The 22,950-nt window shown below is 36.2% G+C and overlaps 1 protein-coding gene across 1 annotated transcript in view; it reads right to left on the bottom strand.

Moving 5' to 3' along the window:
- Positions 1 to 13,088: 13,088 nt before the first annotated feature.
- The window catches only part of RASSF9 (Ras association domain family member 9), a 28,920-nt gene continuing 19,058 nt past the window's right edge, over positions 13,089 to 22,950 (bottom strand). The window contains exon 2 of the mRNA XM_071552132.1: positions 13,089 to 19,484. Within this exon, the coding sequence (XP_071408233.1) occupies positions 18,209 to 19,484 (1,276 nt within the window). The 3' untranslated portion in view covers positions 13,089 to 18,208. The remainder of the gene's footprint in view (positions 19,485 to 22,950) is intronic.

Raw genomic sequence — 22,950 nt, 5'->3', positions numbered from 1 at the left:
TGAATTCTTCTGGAAAAATCCAAACAAAGCTATTCAGCTCTTTTCAAGAGCAAGGACTGACTTGGCAAGAAGACTGGGACAGGTAAACCAGGGAATGGGACTGGGAATGTCTGGAAGAGGAAGCTTGGACTAACAGTGGCCAAAATAATCTAGGACTACAAATAAAAGCTAAGACAGACAATGAAGAAATACATGTTAAAAAAGCACAAGCCTATGGAGCTGGGGATAAAATATTATGGATAGGACAATATGACTGGTACAAGAAACCACGAGTGGGAAAGATGAAGAACTAGGAAAGAGGCATTAGCTTAGTGAAGGTGGAACATGAGGATGGCTTACAATGCTGGAACTGACTGTGTTTTTTCATCTCCACCTTCTCTGGAGCTTGGAGCAGAGCCCTGAGCTCTGAAATATCATTGTTCATTCCTCCTGTGGGTAAATAGCCATAAAAGCCACTAGCAAAAATTCTTATTCTCCTCTATGACTTGCCCATGCAAAGATTTCATTAGCTTTTATTCTATTGGTTTAAATAGGGGAAATAATTGCATCAACTTAAGTGACCTATACATATCTCAATAGCCAATCACATCACAGAACTTCATTTTTTCCCATTTCTTTTTCAAAAAATTTTTACTGCCCTCTTGACTTTCTTGAGCACTATTTTGCCTTGAAATATCAGATTTAGGGTCAGGTCTGGGAAACTGTTCCCTTGTGACCATGTGATTCCTGTTGCTATCTAAACTTTTTCTGATGAGGAATAGGAATTATATACAAAGGAAAGACTAACAATAATGCAAACAAGAGAGACCTTTTGCAAACCAAACAGGAAAAATCAAGAAAAGAATAGAGAACTTTTAGAAATTTTAGATTTTAACCCACATTATTCCTACAAGTTCCTAATGACTTCAAAGAAAAGTGTGTGTGTTACTTATTTGTTTCCAACTTGCATGCTGTCTTCCCTATCAGAGAGGGTGAGGAAGACTGCAGACAAAAGCAGAATAAAATAGAGGAATAGCTAGGAGGAGGGAGCACAGGCCACTATTAAAGATCAGGGAATGGACAGGAATGCCTCTAAGATAATGGAAGGATCAATTACTTAGGAATCAGATAGGACTGTGTCATTTACTGCATGATTCATTGGCACAACGCCAGGACCTGTCTTCAGAGCTACAGTGGTCAAAGCAAATGTGGCTTTTTTCCTTTCTATTCTGTTTGTTTGTTTTGGGGGGGTGTTGTTTTGTTTGTTTGTTTGTTTGTTTTTAATGCCATCACAATGTCTAATCAAAAAATAACTAGAGATTTGATAGGGTTGTTATGAGGCTTTTATTTGGTTAGACTTTTTTTTGGTTTTTTGGTGTTTTTTTTTCTACTTTAAAAGCCTTGGGTTGCTCGCCACAAGTTAAAGGACTAAGCAGTTGGCTGAAAGATAAGCATCTGGGGTTCTGACATGGTGATGAAACAGGCATTTCAAGGACAACTTCTGATCTTGCATTCCTTGCCTTTTAAACAGGTAGAGATTCCATAGGAAGAAGCTTGATGCATCTTCTCTCTCCCCGAGAAATGGTACCGTTCCCTGTAGACCCTAGCCCCTGTGCTGTGCATCACATGGTTGCCGTGCTGTAGCTATATTGCTTTTTGCCCCCTCCAACTCGACCATTTTTAATTGAGAGAACCCAATGTCTGAGACTCAATGAAATGTAAATTAAATAATTGGGAGTCAGGATTCTGAACTTGTACCTTCTATCATTGAACTTGTATCATAGAGGGCTAAACATTAATGCTATGAATGAAATGCTAAAGAACTTTTGTTTAAAATATGGAAACTTATGACCTTAAGCTCCTTCTGCTTCAGCTTCCTATCTTCCAAGAGTGACTTTTACCAATAAATTTGTAGGTCTTTGTGAATCTTTTGTGTCTTTGGTTTCATGGATGCATCCCTCAATGAAAGGAAAGGGAATTAATAAATTTTCTTAATGTCTGCCTAGTGTGCAATGAATAGAGCAGGCAGCTACACAGGGAAGGATTATACTTGAAACAGTGGTGCATTATGTGCTAAGAAGTTTACCTGCATTGCATAAGGGAAGGTCCTACTGAAAAATATCATCATCATCATCATCATCATCATGGCTAGGCTTCGCGAACGAAGATTTGGGAAGGGCACTACCCACGCTTGCTGCAAGCGTGCTGGTGGCTAAAAAGGCCGATACGAGATAGGCAGGTCCGGTCACAAAAGGCACAGCGGAACGTCTCTTTAGGTGATATTGGTGAGGAATGGTTCTTTCTGCATTGTCCTTTTTCCTCGAGACTGACTCTCCGTGCATTCTCAAAGGAAGCAGCAGCGGCGTGAATGGTGTGTCTCCATGAATCCCGACTGGAGGCCAGAGTGGACCAGTGGTGGCAGTCAGTATGGCCAAGGCTGAGGGATTGTTTCAGGGAGTCCTTGTATCTCTTTTTCAGGGCTCCTCTCTTGTGGCAGCCGGTGGCAAGTTCACCATAGAGCACAATCTTCGGAAGGCGGTGATCCTCCATCCTGGAGACGTGCCCTGCCCAGCGCAGCTGCGTTCTCATCATCATGGCCTCGATACTGCTGACCCCTGCCTGTTCAAGAACAGACACATTGGTCACGTAATCAGACCAGTGGATGTTTAGGATTGAACGGAGGCAGCGCTGATGGAAGCGTTCGAGGAGCCGCAGGTGGTGATGATAGATGACCCAGGATTCATAATGTAATGTGATTGGTACCTGCATAGTATAATGTATGAAATCAAAGGAAGTTAATTCATTTTGTGAAAAGAAACTAACCCTGACATTTGAGTGCTTAATATTGCAGTAAAATTTCATAGTTTTGAAATTCCTCTCTTGAGTAGTATATTTTAAACTAAAAGCTATGTCTCTGTAATCTCCATGCAGATATAACACAAATATGAAAAAATTAAGACTCTATTTAAATACATCATGTTATTGATTGAATAAATATTTTCAATATGTTACTTCAAAAGTTACCAATTATTTTTTTCATATACAGTACCTGCCCATTGGCAGAGGTAAAAGGTAAAACTCTATTTTTTTCTTCAATACAAATACTATAAATTATCCTTTAATATGTTTCTTGCTAAAAATGTTCAAAATTATTTTAATAGTTGAAAAAAATAAGTTGTGTGTTTGATCTCCTGGGTTTCTTTACAAGTAACTATTTACCATTTTATATAATCCTAGAAATCCCAAAAAAGCTACTGTTCTATTTGCCAATAACAGTGTTCACTGGATTAGAAGGAAAAAAAATCCTCCAGAAAGAAAGTATAGCTAAAAACCTCTAGTTCCAGAAATAACATTTACTGTGCTTCTTTTCATTCACCTAAGTGGGAACAGGTAGAAAATAATGGGCAGAAGACTATGTTAGGACTAATTGTTCTCATTAAAAATCCCAATTCTATCATTGACTGACTGGCTAAGTGATCCAAATCCATTTTCTTCTTCTGCCTAGCTTTGCCTTGAAAATAATACTAACATGTTTCATACAGTGTTGTAAAGTCTTAAAATGAAAAGCATTAGAAATGCTATGCTTTCCTAGAGGCTGTAACTGAAATTGTCAGATGTAATTAAAATGATGCTGCATGTTATATTGAAATTCAGGCATTTTCATTTTTAACTATTTTTTTCCTAGTTCATCCTCCTCAATATACATCTACACATAATTTTTGTGTCTAAAACTATGCTTATGAATCCATCCCATACTCCCGTGGGTCCAACGACCTCCCCAGCATGTGTCTACAGAAGACCTCAGCTCTCTAAGCAGTCACTTGAACTTGGTTTTTCTGTTCAGCTAGAATAGGAGATGGAACATTTTCAGAACATATCCCTTAGAGACACGGCTTAGTAGACCCAAGTCACAGTAACAAGTGGCAGTGACTCTAACTCTAGTACCTTTGTCTCTTGCTTTTGACCTTGAAAATGTTTCAAGATGTACTATGGTGATAACAAATGTAATGAAATGCTATTATATATGGAAGCAAAGGTAGATTCTATGTCATTTGTTGCCACAGCAGGAAAATCCTATCCATGCCCCAGATGACGCATCATAAGGCTGAAACTTTAAAGTGAATCCTATTGGTTATTCCTATCTCATACACACAGCATGTCCTTTGCAGTGCAAAACTAAGCAATTTTACAAATACAGTAAAAAGGCTGTTGCATAACTCTTGTGCACTTGGCAAAACCTCTGCTATTGTTTTTGGAAAACAACAGCTGGTAAACACTGAAAATTTTTGTGCAATAGAGCCTTCAGCATGAGGAAGCAACAATTGGCTTGTAAATCTGAGGGTTGTTTTATTCTGTGTGTAGTCCATGCCCAATGCTCAGCTTTCCAGGGGGTCACGATCAGCCATGGTGCAGGAACAAGACTCCACATATGGAGAAACACCAGTTTGAGCTCTACAAGAAAATCAGAGCAGAGAGTGATTCTTTTTCCTGGGCATTGGCACTGCCATCCACAATACATAGAAGTCTCATTTGTAGTTTTCCACCCTCTTGTGAGCTGAGAAAGTGCTTTTCTTCCTTTCTTTCCCACATCCTAGTGCTAGCAAGAAAGTATGTAAGGAATTTCTCTACTGGTGTATTTTGCCTTCTCTCTACTAATTTCTTCTTTATGGTGAAAAAATCGACTCTCAGAGAGTCCAAGAGTGACCTGCTCTGCTGGATGTCTGGATTACAACTGACCCAGATTTTGTAACATAAACCTTTGCACAGTACTTAGTTATTAAACAATTTTCTCTGTAAGTTTAGATTAAAATGTCTAAAATGAGTAGCTACTGAGAAGTTCAGGTAGACTTTAAACTATGACTCAATATTTTTCAGTATCTTGCCATTATTACTTCTCTCCCTTTTTTTCTTATGAATTGCTGTAACTAGTTTTGAATAACTATTCCAGGATCAGTTCTCTCCTTTGATATATCTATAAAACACCACATGCTCCTTAATTCTTTTGCGTGGCAGAAATGGTTCAATACAAATGACTTCACTGTCAATGTTCCTGAAAAATTTTACACTTCTAAGTCATATGAAAATTTTCTGAGATTTTTTAAAAAACCCCATCAGTCTATGCAAACAGGACTCTATTATTTAAAAAAAAACCAGGAAGATGAAAATAAAAGTTACCAGAATTTTTCCCTTTGTACTAAAAGGTCCATAGCATAGGCCTGTAAATGACACTACAGAATTTCATAAATTACTTACTTGCACTCGACTACTTGCATCCTAAATGGGGAGAGTGTTATGTTGCAACATGATACTTTCAAACAGAAGAGCAGAGAAATTGCTTCTTGGTGGTTGTAGCATCATGTTGCATTCATCGTTACTGTATTTGCTGTATCAGCCTTCAAATCACTTGAAGATGCAGCATAATCTTTGCTAAACATTCAGTCCTGACTATTTGAGAATTAAGTGTACCAAGTTCCCTGCCATTTATGTGAAGTCAGATTACTACTTTCACCCTGACAATGCTTGAGCAATTTTATTTTTTTTTTTTTTAATGTCTTGTGGCATTTGCAGTCTTCACGGTAGAGTTTCCAAGTACGTTTAGACTTTAAAATACCATCAAAGCAGCAATCCCAGTTCTTTTTTTGGTCTCTACTTCTCTTTTCCCAAGAATATAGTATCATTTGCCAAGTTAGAGAAGGAAAGGTATATTTAACTTGCTAGAGAGGAAAGTCATGCAACTTTTTATGAAATAGCTATTCTTTTAAGAAATTGAGCTTAAATTGCTGATGTTCTTATGCTTTCACATGTAATTTGCTCAGCATGGGTGTGTATATTCAGAGATCCACACAGTTCTACAGAAAGGCAGCCTGTTATCAAGTAACTTTATTTAATAAAGGCCTATTTGAAAAATTACTTTCCAGAGGCTGCTATCAAGAAAGCACATTTGCACCAATAATCTTTCAATTTTTGTTGTATAGTAAATTATCCAATTTCCATTACAACAGATGGAGTGCAGCAATTAGATGATGTTTTGTATGGGACCATATGAATTTTACTAGATGATGTCTTTTCTGCAACTAAAGCTGAAGAATGCACAAGAGCATTTTTACTTATTGTGATCTCACATCTTAAGTGAGATCCTTCCTCTTACTTTTTCAATTGGAGTAAACACAGTTATACTGAACTTTATGAGATTGAACTGCCATTGTATTGAGTCTTTCATATGTTAAAACCTGAACAAGTAGTTCAAAGGACCTGAATCTGCTGCCCCAGTGAAGTTCTGTTGATAATTTAAAGATGGATAGACTCTGGTAACATCTGTTTTTTGAGCTCAAAGAAATGATACATTGATGGAAAAACTTCTTTCTTTTACTTCACTTTGACACTTTTATCTAAATGCTCTTTCCTTTCAATACAGATACTAGAATTATCAGTAGAGAAGAAAAAGGAAGTGAGATCAGGCATTGATGCTAAATGAGTCTCAGTTAAATAACTCCTGGGGAAATAATTTTCATAAAATGCTTTGCAGATCATTTGTGAGGAGTATCACATAGGACAGAATATTTTTGTTAAAAATATCGAGAGATGTCAGTCCTTCTCAATCTGTTCCTTTTATTGGCTAGCATGCATTGCCTATAGTCCTATCAATTACCTTGAAGTATGATTTCAGAGGTGTTAAAATTTTATCCTGTGGTAAATAGAGATTATCAAACACCTCAGATTCCTCATCCTTTATTAATTTTTCCAGTTTTTGTATCATACCAAGGTTTTAGGTCCAGTATATTATCTAGTAAGTGTTCTGATCTGGCACTTTTCTCATCCAGGGATCAGTTTTCAGATGCTATTCTGAGAAATACCTTAGATGCTTTTCCAGCCATGACCAGTTTGTGATGTAGAGAGAGCTGAAAGGAAAGGAAGAAGGGATGGAAGAATATTTTTCCTATCATTTTCTGGGGTGGGATCATCTGAAGGACCCATTGTGTATAAACTTCTGGAAACATTCTGAAAAAAAGATGAAAAACTCATTTTCCCTTGCTGGCATAAGGTTTCTGGTTGGTTTCTTTTTTAGAATGCAAGCTCAAGGGAGAAGATCAATACTTTATGATTTGAAAGGGTATAAAAGGGTATATGTCAATACCATGACTTTCTGATCTCATGTTTTTCACATTTGCTCCAAGTACATATAATGTACTTCTTATTCCATTACCTTACTAAAAACTTCTGAGAACTTACTAAGCCAAGTATCTGGCAGTGCAAAGCACAATTACAGCATTTCTGTTTGTGTGCTTCCTGATTTACAATGAACATATAAAGAAAAAAATGAAAAAGTCATCTTTACAGCTATAGTTTTATAGAATAATTTAAAGCAACTTGACTGTGATTACATGACAGAAAGTTTAAATAGCCTGAAACAGGTCAGATTTTAACCCTGTCCCAAGTCTAGGCTGAAATATTGAATGGAGAATTAAGCATTAAAATTCTATTAGTTTGAAAATTTACAATTCATTCCAAAAAGGATGAGGCATACAGCTAAAAGCTAAAGCTGAAGATTGAATTAATAGCTTTGGGCTTTGATATCTTCCTTCTTTGTCTTTTGCACTGGTGAAAAAAGAGTCAGAAATTGCTTCCTTTTTTTTTTTTTTTTAATATGGCAAATTATTTTCCCTTTGCATTCATCCACTCTCCCCATCTTCTTTTAATCTGCTGTCAGGTGTTGCACACAGAGTACTCGCATTCTTTGAGCCCCCTGTAGTATCACAATTTCAGCAGCAGGAAGCAGGAAAGATTTACTGAGTGCCAGAACTTTGTCAATCTAGTTCCCTAGAACCTTCTTTCTTCTTTTCCTCTATTAAGGTGCTCCATGATGTGAAACAGAACAGCAAAAATTGGATAGATAGGAAACTCTTAGCATTAGTAGCATGATAGATTCATGCCTAATTCTATTTATTCCCTGGCTCTGACAGAAATTTCACAACTTAGAGTGACTCAGTCATTCTGAACTTAGTTTCTCACATGTAAGAAGACAATATTTCTTTGTCTGCTTAGACAGTCATTGCACAGGCAGGTAAATCTCTACATGGCTTGACATGAGTGATGCACACTGCGGAGGTGTAGGCAATATTTCTTTCAACTGCCAGAAGAGAAAGTAATAGAGAACTCACAGTTTACTTTTTTGTCTGTATCAAATTTTCAGTTAGGCCATGACTACAAACAAGTCTGGGGATGTAACAATTCCAGAACAAACACATTTGCCCATTCTGGAAACAATGGTGCTTTATTATAAGGAAAGCATTTTAAATCAGTGTTTCAGACCTCCTCTTTCCCTTCATCATTTTGCTTACAAGGTGTTTTTTGAGCTGCTGTAAATTTTAAGGGAAGATTTTAAGATGTAAGGATCATCTGGTTTGATCTTTGCCTAACACAGGCCATAAAATTTCACCAATAATTCCTGTAGTGGAACATATCATCTTCCCTTAAATTGTAAGTGAATACTTTCAAGCCCAATAACTTGTGGTTTACTAGAGCATAAAAACATCCTGTCTCAATTTAAGGAATCCTGGAGATGATGAATTTCCTTCTTCCTTGGCAATAGATGATTTGCTATCACTGCAAAACAGTTGTTTCTAATTTTTGTTTTGAAACAGAAACAAATACAGGACTGCTATATGACATGGGTTTGGCCTGAGAGTTTGTCACACCCACAACAAGGGATAAAATATTCTACTTTATATCTCTGCATATGTCCTTTGTCAGCTGGCCTTTTATAACTGTATTTTAAGGGGTTTATGCTGCAGTTGCCTCCAGTTCAATCTTCATTTTACTTTTATCCTATTTCATGCTAAACGACACTTAATTTTTTTCTCAGGCCTCACAAAAGCTATCCCAGACCACAGAAAACAGAAGATAGGAATAATCTTTTATGTCATGGGATGTAACAGAGCATTGTCTGATGACAGTACTTTTTACTTATGTAATATTATGTGTTAGGAGGAAAACTATGGTAGCACAATTCAGTTTTGAAAACCAGAGCTATCTGCCTTGTGAGCCAAGCATCTGCCAAGTATAAACTTACCAAATTTGGCATAAATCACTCTGGGACTTCAATTACCAGATGCAGCTGGCCATTTCTAAGCCTGCCTGACTGCATAAGGCCCATAGGATCATGGAGTAGCAGTTGCAGTATAGTCAATTACAGAAATATTAGTGTTGTTCTTAAGAGGAAAACTTTAAACTGAAGGAAAATACATACAAATGCATAAATCATTAACAAGCCCATTCCCGATGTATTTCCATACTCTTTTGACTTAAAAAGAACCAAAACCAAACAAATCCACTAACCTCTCCCACAATGAAATCCTACAGATAGAGTTTCTTTATGTTCTTTATGTGTTGGTGATTTTCCATTCTCAGTGTTAATCTATATTGTAATTGGCAAAATCATGTATTTGCCTAATAGACAGGTATTTTAAAGTATTGCTACAAAGTCCATCTAAAAAGTGTAGTAGCTGCACTAACAAACCAAAATATCTAAATCTGTGTGCTACTTCGGGAGAGTCAGAGTCTAAAAAGAAGGAGAAGCAAATATTAATTACCAAACTATAGATATAAACAAACTGTAAGATTATAACTCAGCAACATAAATGATTAGTTAATATATTGTGTATAAAACCCCACATAATGTTTAGAAAAAAGAAAAAGAAAGTAAAGTAGATAATGCTTTAAAATTGTGGAAAATTGAGAGGAAAACACAACAAACTGTTGTGCTTTCATGCAGAAATATCAAGATATTGATCTACTCCTAGAAAATAGATGGCACTATTCTTTCCTTCTTTTAGTCTACTGAACTTACTTATACCACAAATGTGAACTACTGTATCACTCACTGAATATACAAAGGAGTGCGACTTTACTGAGGAATTTACAGCAATGAAACAGTTACACAAGCACAGGACTTGGCCTTTCTCTGAATGCCTATGTTGCATAGCTCAAATATTGACTTAACTACAAACACTCTCAGTCTGTAATTTTAGACATCTAAACCAAATATATGAAATATGTCTTGGAAAAGTACACTGAAAGCAGAAATAGTACACAAGTGACTAATCTGTATAGAAAGAAATAATACTTTTATTTTTTTAAGAACCCTTGAGCTATAATTTATTTATATCATTCTGCTTTTGGGAGAAAAAAAAAAGAAAAAAAAAGAAGAGAAATGAAAAGAACTAAAGATCTGCTTGTTAATACAAAGTCCTTCCCCCAAAAAAGTGAGGGATCAAATTTACTGAACAAAATTGTTTGCATAGTAAAATAATCATCCAGATGGCAAAAACAAGGCATGCTGAAAATAGTTTATGTTAAGATGAAGGCAGTGCTTCTTGAGGTCATCATCAGTAACAGTTTCATAACAACTCTTTCAAGCTCTCAGCTTTAAGGATACCAGAACAGATAACTGAACATTAGCCAAAATGCGTATTGCTAATCTATTATTCTAGACATGTGTGACTGCAATACAATTCTGGGTTTATGATTGACCTGGCCCTGTTTGACATGAAAATGCCAGAAAAGAAATAGCAGTTCACTTTTTTTCATATAATTTCTCTGCTCTCAGAATTCGTTGCAAATATAAATAATGTAGGAGAAATATATTAATGAAGATATTCCTATGTTATGTAAAATCATCATCTGATCTACTTAATTCTTTTTCATACATAAAGAAGAGCAAAAGTAAGGGCAATTTACTATATGCAAACTATTGACAGGCTAATCAGTTTGGGGAACTGAGATTTAAGCAGTAACCTCCTTCTCCAAGTAAGTATGTGCATCTATTTTGTGAATATTTAAGCAAAATAAAATATGAAGCAGTAGCTACTTAATGTGCAGTGTAAAACCAATATCTGAACTCAGAAACAAGAACTTGAAATACAGCTGTTCTGAAACAAAATAGGAATGAACATAAACAAGCATGATAGTTGATGTTGGAAGGAATTATTAAAATCTGATCTAACCACTGACTAACTCAAAAATTGCACAGGTGAACATAGTGAAAAGTTATGGGGAGCTGAAAATACATAAGGCAAGCAATTATTTAGGTACATTTTGGAGAAGAGTCAAATTGGAATTGGGAAAAATGGTCCTATAAGCTTTTCACTCACACAGTCCATGGCAACCTGTATATTTTTCTACCACTATAGTCTAATACAAAAAGAGTCCACACTACTTCTTGATCATGAATGAAAAGCTCTCTAGATCAAAAGGTCCTTCTCTGGGCCTAGTAAAACTTCTAAATACAGACAGAAGGAATGAACAACTAATTCCTCCTGAAAATAACTCTCCCTCCATAATCTATAACAGAGTTGCTGACCTATTATTCTCAGGAATGCACTGGTAAAGGACTCAGATATTTTTGGATCTCGTATACTCCTCTAATTCTTTGCATTGTGGAACAACACATTTTTTTTTTATCATAGCAAGTGACTGCATGGCTTTTTCCATAGTTAACATTATATGACTTACCCAGTCTCAATACTTCATCGGATTACATCTAACTAACATTGAAGTTTTTTACCAGCTAAGCTTTTTACTTTATCTTAACTGTATCCTAGTAAGATGATCACTGTGTCTCTTTTAACTAGATAGTTTCTCTCTCCCCAGAAAGAATTATTAACTCCTGGAAAACAGATTTTAGGGAATAGATCGAACATCACAAGTTTTCAAATATTTGGGTAACTTAAAATTTCAATCAACAAGCTAGTCGAGCAAATTATGCACACAGTCATTGCGTAAGTCAGCACTTGCACGCACAAAGACTACATTTTCCCACCCTTACGTGGATTTCAGCTGACAAGGATAAGACATTAAAAATTCTTACTATATTTTTTTTTAACCTGAAAAGTATATGTAGCATAAAATGTAAGCATTTAATTGACAGGTTCTTGTGAATGTTTCTTGAAGTAAAACTTGAAGGTTTGTAAAACATTATGCTAACATTGAAATTAGTGACTGGATTCCAGTTGGACTTGATCTGCCAGTGATGCTAGGCAGCCACAAATCTAATTCCAGAAAATCATCCTGTAATCAACTGCCTGAAAAGATGTATTTTATGTAAGGCAAATTAACTAAATATTGGAATCCGTTAAGTATTAGAAAGAAAATCTTGATTGTACTTTATACACTGACAGTTTTGTCTTTGCAAGGTAATAATTTCAGTCATGGACAGTTTAGTTTGAAAAATGACTATGAGATTTTGAAAAAGTATAATGTACTCTGCATTGCATATTAAATTTAAAAAATGCAAACAACAGCAAACTTTGTAAAGAGACTATTACATTTAACAAACTACTTTATCATAAAGGCACTATAATACTAAAAACCCCTATACTTATCTAAAACACATTCAGTAAAAATTAACGGTTTTAATATATGAAAAATCATTCCATTATAGACACTGAAAATTGTCGTATTTGTTCTGAACCATGTTTATGTTGTCAGACAGAGCCTTGAGAAAGATAGCAAGTAGTAATTTCTTTTCTGAAGTCATAAAAGGCAAAATGGAATAGTTATATTTTAAATGCCATACTAAAATACCCAGAAGGATAAACAGCACAACTATAGGAAAATAAAAATACTATGTGTGTAATAATTTTGAGAATGCTACTGTTGGAAAAAAACCAGTCATTTTTGTTTTAGCTAATTAAACTGGTTAGACATGGAGAGATGGTCTAAGGTAAGTTTAGGAAAAAAGCTCTTTGGATTAGAGACTTCTGTTCTAAACTGCATGTTCCACTTACATTGCTAATGAAAATGCTTATTATTATCAAACATATTTTATTACAAAATCAGTGTTTCATGGGATGAAAACAGAAAATAATATATGTGTTTGGGTTTTTCTTAACAGAGCAGTTACAAGAATACTAAAAATTTAACAAGGAATGCTCAGATAAAAGAAAATATATGCAGCACGGTGTTGGGTTGACCCTGGTTGGACAGTGGGGGCCCAAAGTTGCTCTGTCCCTCCTCTCCTCAGCTGGGCTGAGGAAAGAAAATACAACTAAAGGCTCTTGGGTTGACAGAAGGACAGGGAGATCTTCCATGATGGGCAAAACAGACTCAACTTCAAGAAATTAATTTCATTTATTAATCAAAATGTTCATATATTAATCAAATCCTATCAGGGTAAAGAGAAATAAAATCTAAACCTTAAAACACCTTCCCCCCAACCACTCCCTTCTTTCCAGACGCAACTTCACTCCTGATTTTGCTTCTCCCTCATCAGTGCAAGGGGACAGAGGATGGGTATTGCAGTCAGTGCATCACATGTTGCTTCTTCTTGTTGTTACTTCTCTTATTCTTCCTCTGCTTCAGCATGGAGTCCCTCCACAAACTTCTCCAGCTTGAGTTCCTTCCATAGGCTGCAGTCATTCAGAAATAGATGCTCCAGCATGGGCTTCTCTCAACATGGAGTCACTGCTCCTGCCACAAGCCTTATTCAGCGTGAGCTTCCCAAGGGTGCACAGTCTCATTTGGAGATTCACCTGCTTTGCTGTGGGGTCCTCCAAGGACTGCAGGGGGACCATCTGCCTCACCATGGTCTTCACCAAGTGCTGCAGAGGCATCTCTGCCTGGATTACCTCCTTCCTTTCCTTCTTCACTGACCCTAGTATCTGCAGAAGTGTTTCATATATCCTCACTCCTCTCTCCAGCCACTGTTGCCGAGTAGTTTTGTTACCTTCTTAAATCTGTTAGCCCAGAGGCCTTGGTCAACAGCAGGTCTGTCTTGCTGCTAGGTGGAATTGGCTCTCTCAGATATGGGGAAGTTTCTGGCAGCCTCTCACAGAAGCCACCCTTGTAGTCACACAATCGTCAATGTCCTGCCCTGGAAACCCAATGCAATCACACACAAAATCATTCAAATTACTATTTTCTTAACATCAGATATATCAGTAGTTTGCTGGATTACGTGTATGAATCTAAATCTTTCTCCAAAGTAAGGATTAGGCAATCGGAAACAGAAATTATACAATTTTGTGAATTTCAATCTGTCAGTATCATACAATTGAGTATTTGTGTTAGTAATATATGTCAGTGTATGTACAGAACACAAGACAGCCAGCAGAACAATTGCTGAATACACAATCTCAAGACAAATATGTAGTCCGTAAGTCTGAAGTGATAAAATCTCTTAGAGAGTCCAGGGGGGGAAAAAAGGCAATAATTTTCTAATTACACAGTAATTTTTAAGAACATAAATGGCGGTAAATACTGTAAATTTCTATATGATCAAGTGATAATTATGTTTCATATTTGAAAGAGTCATCAAGAAACTGAAGCAGGTAATGACTTATCTGCTTTCATTAAATTTGTAAACGTACATAATAAAGTCAGTCAGAAACATGAGTTTGGGGTAAACACTGCTTCCTGCAAATTACTAGAATTATATAGGTTATAAATAAATATATGAGACTATTTATGCATGTAGAATCCCAAGAACTTTGTATTAGGCAAGTCCATTTCAGCAATGTTAGCCCAGATGACAGCCACAGAAGATCTGTGCCTAGGTGCATACTGGGGACTAACCTATCCCCTGCAAAAGCATTCACAATACAGCTGAGTCTGGCATCTATTCACCACAATATCCCTCCAACTCTGAAGAAAAGTAAGAACACTGTGACTAGGGCAGACAACAAGGGCATGATGTGGCAGTGTCTGTCGTAGGGTGCCTCTGAGATGAAGGAACATTCCATGGACTGAGTAGTGAGACTTGGAGTTCACATAACTCAGCAACTGGGCACCTCTCTGTAATCATTTGCACAGGTCAAGGGCTCTACCTGGCCCTTAAGGCTGTGCTGCAGCCTGGGGGTGCTGCACTATCTATCTGGTGGTGGCCGATGCCTCCACCCAGATGGAGCTGCTTCAGTCTGCAAATAGTCTTCACTGAGAGCTCAACTTCAATGCCTATATGCAAGTGCATGTAGTATGGGGAATAAACAAGAGGAGTTAGAGGTATGCACCGTGATCTTACTGGCATCGCAGAGATGTGGTGGGATGGCTCCTATGACTGGACTGTTGAATAGAATGATACAGGTTCTTTAGGATGAACAGGCAAGGAGTGGGTGCTGTTCGCTATGTCAGTGACAAACTGGAGTGCATGGAGCTCTCTCTGCTTGGTGATGAGAAGCTGACCAAGAAACTCATCAAGTTGAACAAGGCCAAGCACATGGTCCTGCATTCAAGTCAGAGCAATCCCAAGCAATTACAGGCTGGGCAGAGAAGGGATCAAGACAACACCTGGGTAGAAGGACTTAGTGGAAGTGGTAGATGAGAAGCTCAATGTGGCCTAGTAATGTGGACTTGTAGCCCAGAAAGCCAACTGCATCTTAGGCTGCATCAGAAGAGGTGTGACCAGCAGGTCGAGGAAGGTGTTTCTTCCCCTCTGCTTTTGTGAGACCCCACCTGGAATGCTGCATCCAGCTCTGGGTTGGATGACCTCTCCTCTGAAGACTCTCCTCTTAAGCAGGACTTACATGAATTTCCTTTTTGTCAGTAAGTATAACACAGTCCATGCAAAATTTTATAAAATAAAACTTGAAGATGAAAAGTCAACTGGCTTAATAGAATGATAGGAAATGATTCAAAGTTTTTGACTATTTCCTCACAGGAATTTAGAAGCAAAATCAAATACAGATAGCTGAGACAAAGGAGGAAGTAAAGAGCATAAAAGTTACTAAAGAACACTTTTAGCATCCTAAAAACAGGTTGAACAAGTATATGGAAAGTGTAGAGGCAGATAAAGAGAAAAGTGCGCACACAGTCTTTGGTCATCTTGTACATGCCTCTAAATTCTGAAAGAAAAAAGTGTATTTGAGATACCAAAGTATAAATTTCAAATAAATGCTACAAACCACAGGATTTTTAATAGCTTTATTTTTTAAGAAATACTCTCTCCCAACCTATTTTTCCTACTTTCTCCTTAAAACACATTAATACTCTTAAGATCTACATGTTGCAGGGGAGGTACAATCAACCACCTAGTGTAGATAAAGATCAGTTGTAAGAACCTGCACAAGTTCCTATGAGTGAAATAAAACCAGGAGAGTATGAGTGGAAATTAGTTCCCCCATGGGTCTTGTACTAGCCTGCACAGCTGTGAATGTTATTCTGTTTCAATTCTCTACACTTTAAGTATTTATATATAAAAAATGACTCAATAGAAATAACTGTTAACTAAATTCACAAGAACTCATAGAATACATTAGCCTACCCTCAGCATTCAGAGCTCTGTGCTTACTACTTGTCAGAGTGATACCACAGAGGTCAAAAGATGCAGAGTTGCGTTAATAAATTATTACAAAGATAACATAATATATTTCATACATGTGTTTCCATCGGGAGCTGATGAGTCTAAATATTACACATTATTATTGAAGCATTCGAAAAGCATTGTATGACAAAAATACAGCACAAAATATATTAAGGCAACTAGCACTCTTTGCTGGAGCAGAAACTATTTATAGTATCCAGGATTAAAATAAAACAAAACCAAATCAAAACACAAAAATCAAACCAAACTTCCCCCCCAAAAAATAAAAATTTCCTTTTTTAGAAAAAGATTTTTTCTTTTTTTTTGTTTCGCTGTATGAAGTATGTGCTAATCAGCAGTTCAAACATTTTCGTAGTTTTAGAAAACAGATGGTTGACAGACATTTAAGAGAAGAAAATTACATAAAGAGAAAGCAGTGTATCTAAAAGTATTTTACATTTATACCTTCTAGGTACTGTCCATACATTTACTTTGTAGTCTGTTAATTCCAGGATCTGTATGAATTTTCCAGACCTGAACTTTTTCTAGAATCATTGCAATATTTCTCCATTCAAATCCTTTAATCAGAAGCATTAAGCAGATTGATCTGCAAAACATAAACATAGCAACTCAGAAATTATGCATGTACTCTCTATTCACAGAGCCTCTAGCTCAGAGTCAGAAATATTCTTCAGTAACTGAGAAGAGTGCCTCAGTTCTACATCTTTGCATTGGATTTACAATAATGTACTGGAGAAGGATTTGAGACCAACTACTATATCCTAAATGAAATAATTTAACTTAACTACATGGTTGCAAAATTCTCATGTTTTGCTTTTTTTTTTTTTAACCTGTGGCTCAATATTTAATTAGGCATATAAAGTGGATCGATTTTAGCTGCATCCTGAAGTCCTCACCAAGGAAGCAGGATTTACAAGTTCCCACTCCAAAACACTATGAGATGTAATTTGACATCTTACCTGCTATGCGAAAACTAGTTGTCTATTGGGAAACAGTGTCTAGCCAGAGAGAAAAGATGTCTGGTTCCTGCCTGTCCCTTCTGCTACCTTTTTTTTTTGGTAGTTATTATTTGAGAAGGCTTAAGACACTGGATCCAGCTGGTGAGATAGGCAGGAGAAAGCCTTGCTGAAAATGCCCCTGGGGTTAGGTGTGAGCTTGGGATTTGAGTGTCTCACACAAGCAGGACATAAGCAGTTCTGACATGCCTGTTGGCAGAAACTATGTGGACTTAAACATCACTGGGGCAACTACAGGGTAACAGCAGATAAGTAGGAGGTTTAAGGATCTTAGACGAAGTTAAATGCTGCTGAAAGAGAATTCTAATTAAAAACCTATGTGTGTAAGGTAATTTTTAAAATGGGACTTAGGAGTTTTTGAAACTAAATTTTAAAATATAGCATAAATACAATTATATTTCTTTTTACAATATCATAAAAACTATTTTGGAACAGATTACATGCTCAATTATATACTCCTTTACAGCAGCTTCATGACAGGGAAAATCCATCTGAATAAAGCTAATTTAATAGTGAAGATAAAACTCTCTGTCTAATTTGCTCTAGTCTCTAGTTCATGTTCCTAAAAAGTTAGAGATATCAAAGATATCAAGACTTTTGGTCCAAGTCAGTCAGAATGTTCCTGTTTCACGAGTATCAGACTTCCAAGATCTATACAGACCGTCTTGATGGAACACAGCCAACAATTTTGCACCTATCAGCAGCTAACCCATGAGACTGCCCATGCATTTTAGCACAATTATACTATTAAGGACATAAATAGACACTATTTACTTTGCTAAAGCTGTGTCACAGTTTTAACATTTTGAAGAACTTAACTTTTAAGACAATAAGGTTTACTAATTCTTATAAATATCCTCCAAAGTACTACTTTTCATAAAGGCATGACCCTTTTCAACTACGTTGACAACAGTACCACGTCTCCTGATGTTATTTCAGAGTCCTGACTGTGTGTAGAGCTGATTCCAGTGTCAGAGTCTGTATCATTTATGTCCAGATTAGTCACTCTATGAACAAAGTCAGGAGCAGCAATGCTGTTACTGGAGATGCCACTGCCATTGGATGGCTCTTCATTTGACTGAAGCCTAGTTTCAACATTGTCTTTAACATGTAGTAAATTAAATTCTTCTGTAAGAAGTTCATATTCTTTTTCCTTCTTTTGAAGCAGTGAGTCTCTGTATGTAAGTTCTTTCTGAATGCAGCTCAAGTATGAGTTGATTCTTAGACCATCTTTCATACTTTTTTCCAACTCATATTTTACACTTTCCAAATTTGAGTTTTCCAGCTCAGTGTTAGCAGCTACTTCTGTGCGGACTTCATCTCCATTTTTTTCTGTGCATATACCGTGTACCTCCTTTTCAATTTCAGCACACAGGTTCTCTATTAATTGTTTGTGGTGTTTCAGTCTCTCTTCAACCTGTAAAATGCCCTCACTTTTGCTCAAATACTCATGCATCTCTTTTTGATCATCTGGCCTACTCCTTTGCTGCTCAGTCTCACTCGAGTTGATCATTAAATATGAGTCCTGCACGTAATTTTCTCCATCATTGGCAACACGATCTAAATGGAATTTCGCTTCACATTTTTCAATTTCCATATCTAGTTCCTTCATTCTAAGGACTTGTTGATGAATGGTATGATCTTGAGAAATGATCAGATGAATCAGTGTCTCCATATTATCTCTCTCTTGCTGAACACTGTCCTGTTTAAGCTTGGCCAGTTTCCGGAAAGTCTTCCTCACAATTTTCTTTTGCTTGTCTATTGGCAACATCTTCATGTAGTTTGCTGGACTGAGATCCCACTGTTTTTCTACATTTTGTATTACCTTGGCTTCAGCTGTCTTCCACAATGGAAATGAGAGGAAGGCATCTGACTTTACCAACACAAAATGCAAATTAGACTGTTCTTCCCCCCAGGCTTTCCAAAGTCTCAAAATCTTTGTCAAGGGAGGCAGTACTCGCTCTGAGCCTCTCCATTTTTCTACAATACAATAATCACTAGGTTTTCCAAAAAGGACCTTTTTTTCTCCAAATGTTGTCTGATGTTCCTCAAGCAGTGCTTGAATCACTTCTGAGCAAGTTGTGCGCTTTGTCAGGCCACATACAATCTTCTCCTCTTGGCAAACCCAAACCACAATCTCTCTTTCATTTGAAGCCATATCCTTGCTGGGAGATCTGGAAAACAGGAAAAGATAAAGTGTAAGTTACATATTAATGGTACAGACTGTATGAATAATTACTACTATTCTAATATGACTACCATGTTGAAAAATTCCTGCAGTATTGTACAAGATAAAAAACTTGTTTAAATTGCATGAAGAAATAGTTTTGGATTAAGTAACACCTTTAATCATCTACTGCTTTAATATTATTACAAGGCCAGCTGAATGGAAATCTCACACAAAATGTCTTTTATCAAATTTAGGTTTTGTACACATAGAAAGTGTCTATTAACAATCAATGACAAAGTCTGGCAATCTGTATTATATTTCTGATCACATAGACACTGCTCGAACATTTCTAAACTCTTAATAACAAATGCTTTTGAAGAGAAAATGCACTGAACGTAGATGGACTAAGGAGAGCTGACTGAACACCATCAAGGCTAAAAGAATTTGACAATAGGATAAATCTATAGTTCTTCTGCCACACTTGTACCCACACAAGCATAAACACCATTGTTATTCAGTGCTATTTTTACACAAGTCTCAAGAAATCTGTTTCTTTTCCTGAAGTACCAAATAGCCTGAATTCCAGTGAGTTGTGAGAGAATACCAACTGCAAGAGAACACACACATAGGTCTGTATTTTTTAACATTTGAAATTACACAGAAATAAAAGGAAAAAAGTGTATTTATTTGTTTGTGTATGAATTACAATAAAAGTGCTATTAACCTGTTAATCTCCTTCTACACTGAGATAGCTAACTTCAGGTCTCTGAGATCCCATTATGGCTACTGTAACTGTCTAATCAGTACAATCAGTAGTGTCTACAGATCAATTCAGCTGACCAAAGGCAGAAGTTCACTTTACAGCTAACTCTTCGGTTTGTCCCCATCTGAGTGGCCCTGGGCTGCTGTGGGCTTATTATGGTGGAGTTGCCACGATATTCATATTGTCAAGTCTCCACATGCATAATTTACTGCTTGCCCAGACTTGACAATTTGACCTCTTTTATCATAAAATGATAGAACGGTAAATTCCCTGAGGAAAAATGCCTTTCTTTGGATCTTCTGGTATCCCTTGCAGTTAATTTGAATGAATGTCTAACCCAGTCTGACAGAGAAAGCCTGAAAGTCAAAATAACTATTCAGACAATATTCAAAGTGCTCAATACAACACTTGTTTCTATCTGGGGCTATTTATTCACAGAACTTCTCTAGTCTTCTGAGATGTAGTAGGAATGGAGTTTTATTTGGTTTAATTATGGTTATACCCTATAATTATTAAAGTAATCCAACTTGTTTCTTTTTCTTAATTATTACACAACATGACAGATACACTGCAATCCAGTAAATTGAACTATGATTGACTCAGCTGTAGGTGCCACTTTGACCAGGAGGCAATAATCCTCAAAAGACAGGAGACTGCAAATGAATACCAATAAAACCTACAAGAGTCAGTTTATTAGTATCATCGCACAGGAGAGCTCTGTCCAACTACATTGCTCCAGGTCTTGGAACATTCCTCTGTAAAATCTGTGTTTTAGCAGACTACTCTAAGTAATGACATCATTTTCCCACTTCAATAGCTCCCCCTTACAAGACCAGCATTTTACAGTAATTGTTTTTTGAAGCTATTGCTCAGAAGGTTGATGTTGTTTTCATAGACTACTTCTCAGAGTAAGAAAGTGTATGTCACAGACATATAAAATGGCAAAACGGCACAAAGAAAGAGTAATATTCAAGTTTAAATGGGGGAAGATGGAATGAAAGATGAGAGTAAATTAAATGGCATTACTGTTAAGTACGTCATATGCTACAAAGTCAGCATCTGTAAGAGCTTTTACATTTACAAAACCTAAGATGCTACAGAATTTTTTTTTCTCTTCTCCTCCTGGCTCCTTTAAAGTTTTCTTATGAAGACAGTTTCTCTCTGTTATATCAGTAGATCTTCAGATAAATATGAAAACCTCTAGGCACCCCATCATTATTATAAAATATTTTTGCTATACCCATTTTTATACAAACTTCCCACAGAGTTCAGCAGGAGTTAAAAAAAAGTTTTGATGGCAACACACTTTATTGTAAAGTAATCTCTACAGGATCCCTGAAAACAATATGGATGTAAAAATAAAATCCTTAAATTACCATTTTCAATCCTTTTTAGCAATTTATCATCCACTGTTATTATTTCAGTTATGACACACCTGTCTACCCAGACTGTACATTAAACTTCTCTGAGGAAAGAGTGTTCTTTATTTTGTCTATACCATAAACTAAAGGTAGCACTGCACAATTGGGTAATGCATGCACAAGCAGATACACAAAGAACTTATGTGGCTTATACATGAATGTATATAATGTATGTAACCTACACCTTTTAATCATATTGCCACCTTTTACAGAAAAGGAGAAAAGAAATTAAAAAGAAATTCTGAAACAGAACTGTAAACTACAAATTATTTCATTATTTTTTCTATGTGTTTGTCACAACACATATTATCTTCAATTTTATTCAGTCACCTCAATTTTTTATCTTTTTTTAATCAAAAAGAATTAGCAAGTCATTTATAATCTTACATTACCAATAAATTCTAATAGCTTATATCAAAAGAGATTCTTTATTATCCTCCACTAAAAAATGGTAAACTGATGCACTTTACTATGAATCTTATGAATAAAATTTATTGTATAATTCTTTTATCATTGTTAATTCAGGTCGTTCCAATTAAAAATGAAGTATCATTGTGTCAGTCACAAAATAACAATTATTAAACGCTTTCAGGATGCAAGAAGATGATAATACTAGAAAATATCTTCTGTTAACCTCTTCTTTCCTCATAGAAAGTGAAGCACAGATTCCACAAATATGAAGCAGAATTCATTTCCCTTAGATATCCGAAAGTTAAAATTTCAGTATAAATTCACCATCAAAAGTTCCTCTTTGTCAAGACAGTGGACAGCCCAGGAGAAACCATCACTGCCTAGACCATCTATGATCATTTGGATGAATCCTTAAGTGAAACTATTTCCCTGTTTCATTAACTACAAGAGACCTATATGGCCATCTTCAATTAAGTAGCTTATTTAGAGATAGCTGAGTTCAGGTGAGATTAATCCAATCAGATTCTGGTTTAATACCTGAAAGAAATGCAAGAAGAATGGTTACAGCAGCAGTAGATTTAGTAAAGACAACTAAATGTGGACCTAAATACTACAACTTCATAGCTTAGTTTAGACCTTTACTGTTCCGTTCACTGTCCATTTTATTACTGTAATTTTTAAGGAAATCCATTAATTCATTCAAATACTAAGGAAGATTAATAAATGTTGGTAACTGACAAGATATATTTTTTTCTGAGATGCAATAACTAAAACTGAAAATCTTCAGCAGCAAGATCTTCTTTTAAACAGTCATTTTAATGGAGAGGCAAGCTTCTCATATTTACAGGCTGCTTGCCTTCCATGTCCTGCAGTTT

This window comes from Pithys albifrons, chromosome 3 (genome assembly GCF_047495875.1).
Source record: "Pithys albifrons albifrons isolate INPA30051 chromosome 3, PitAlb_v1, whole genome shotgun sequence".
NCBI lineage: Eukaryota > Metazoa > Chordata > Aves > Passeriformes > Thamnophilidae > Pithys > Pithys albifrons.
This window is presented reverse-complemented; position numbering and strand designations above follow the sequence as displayed.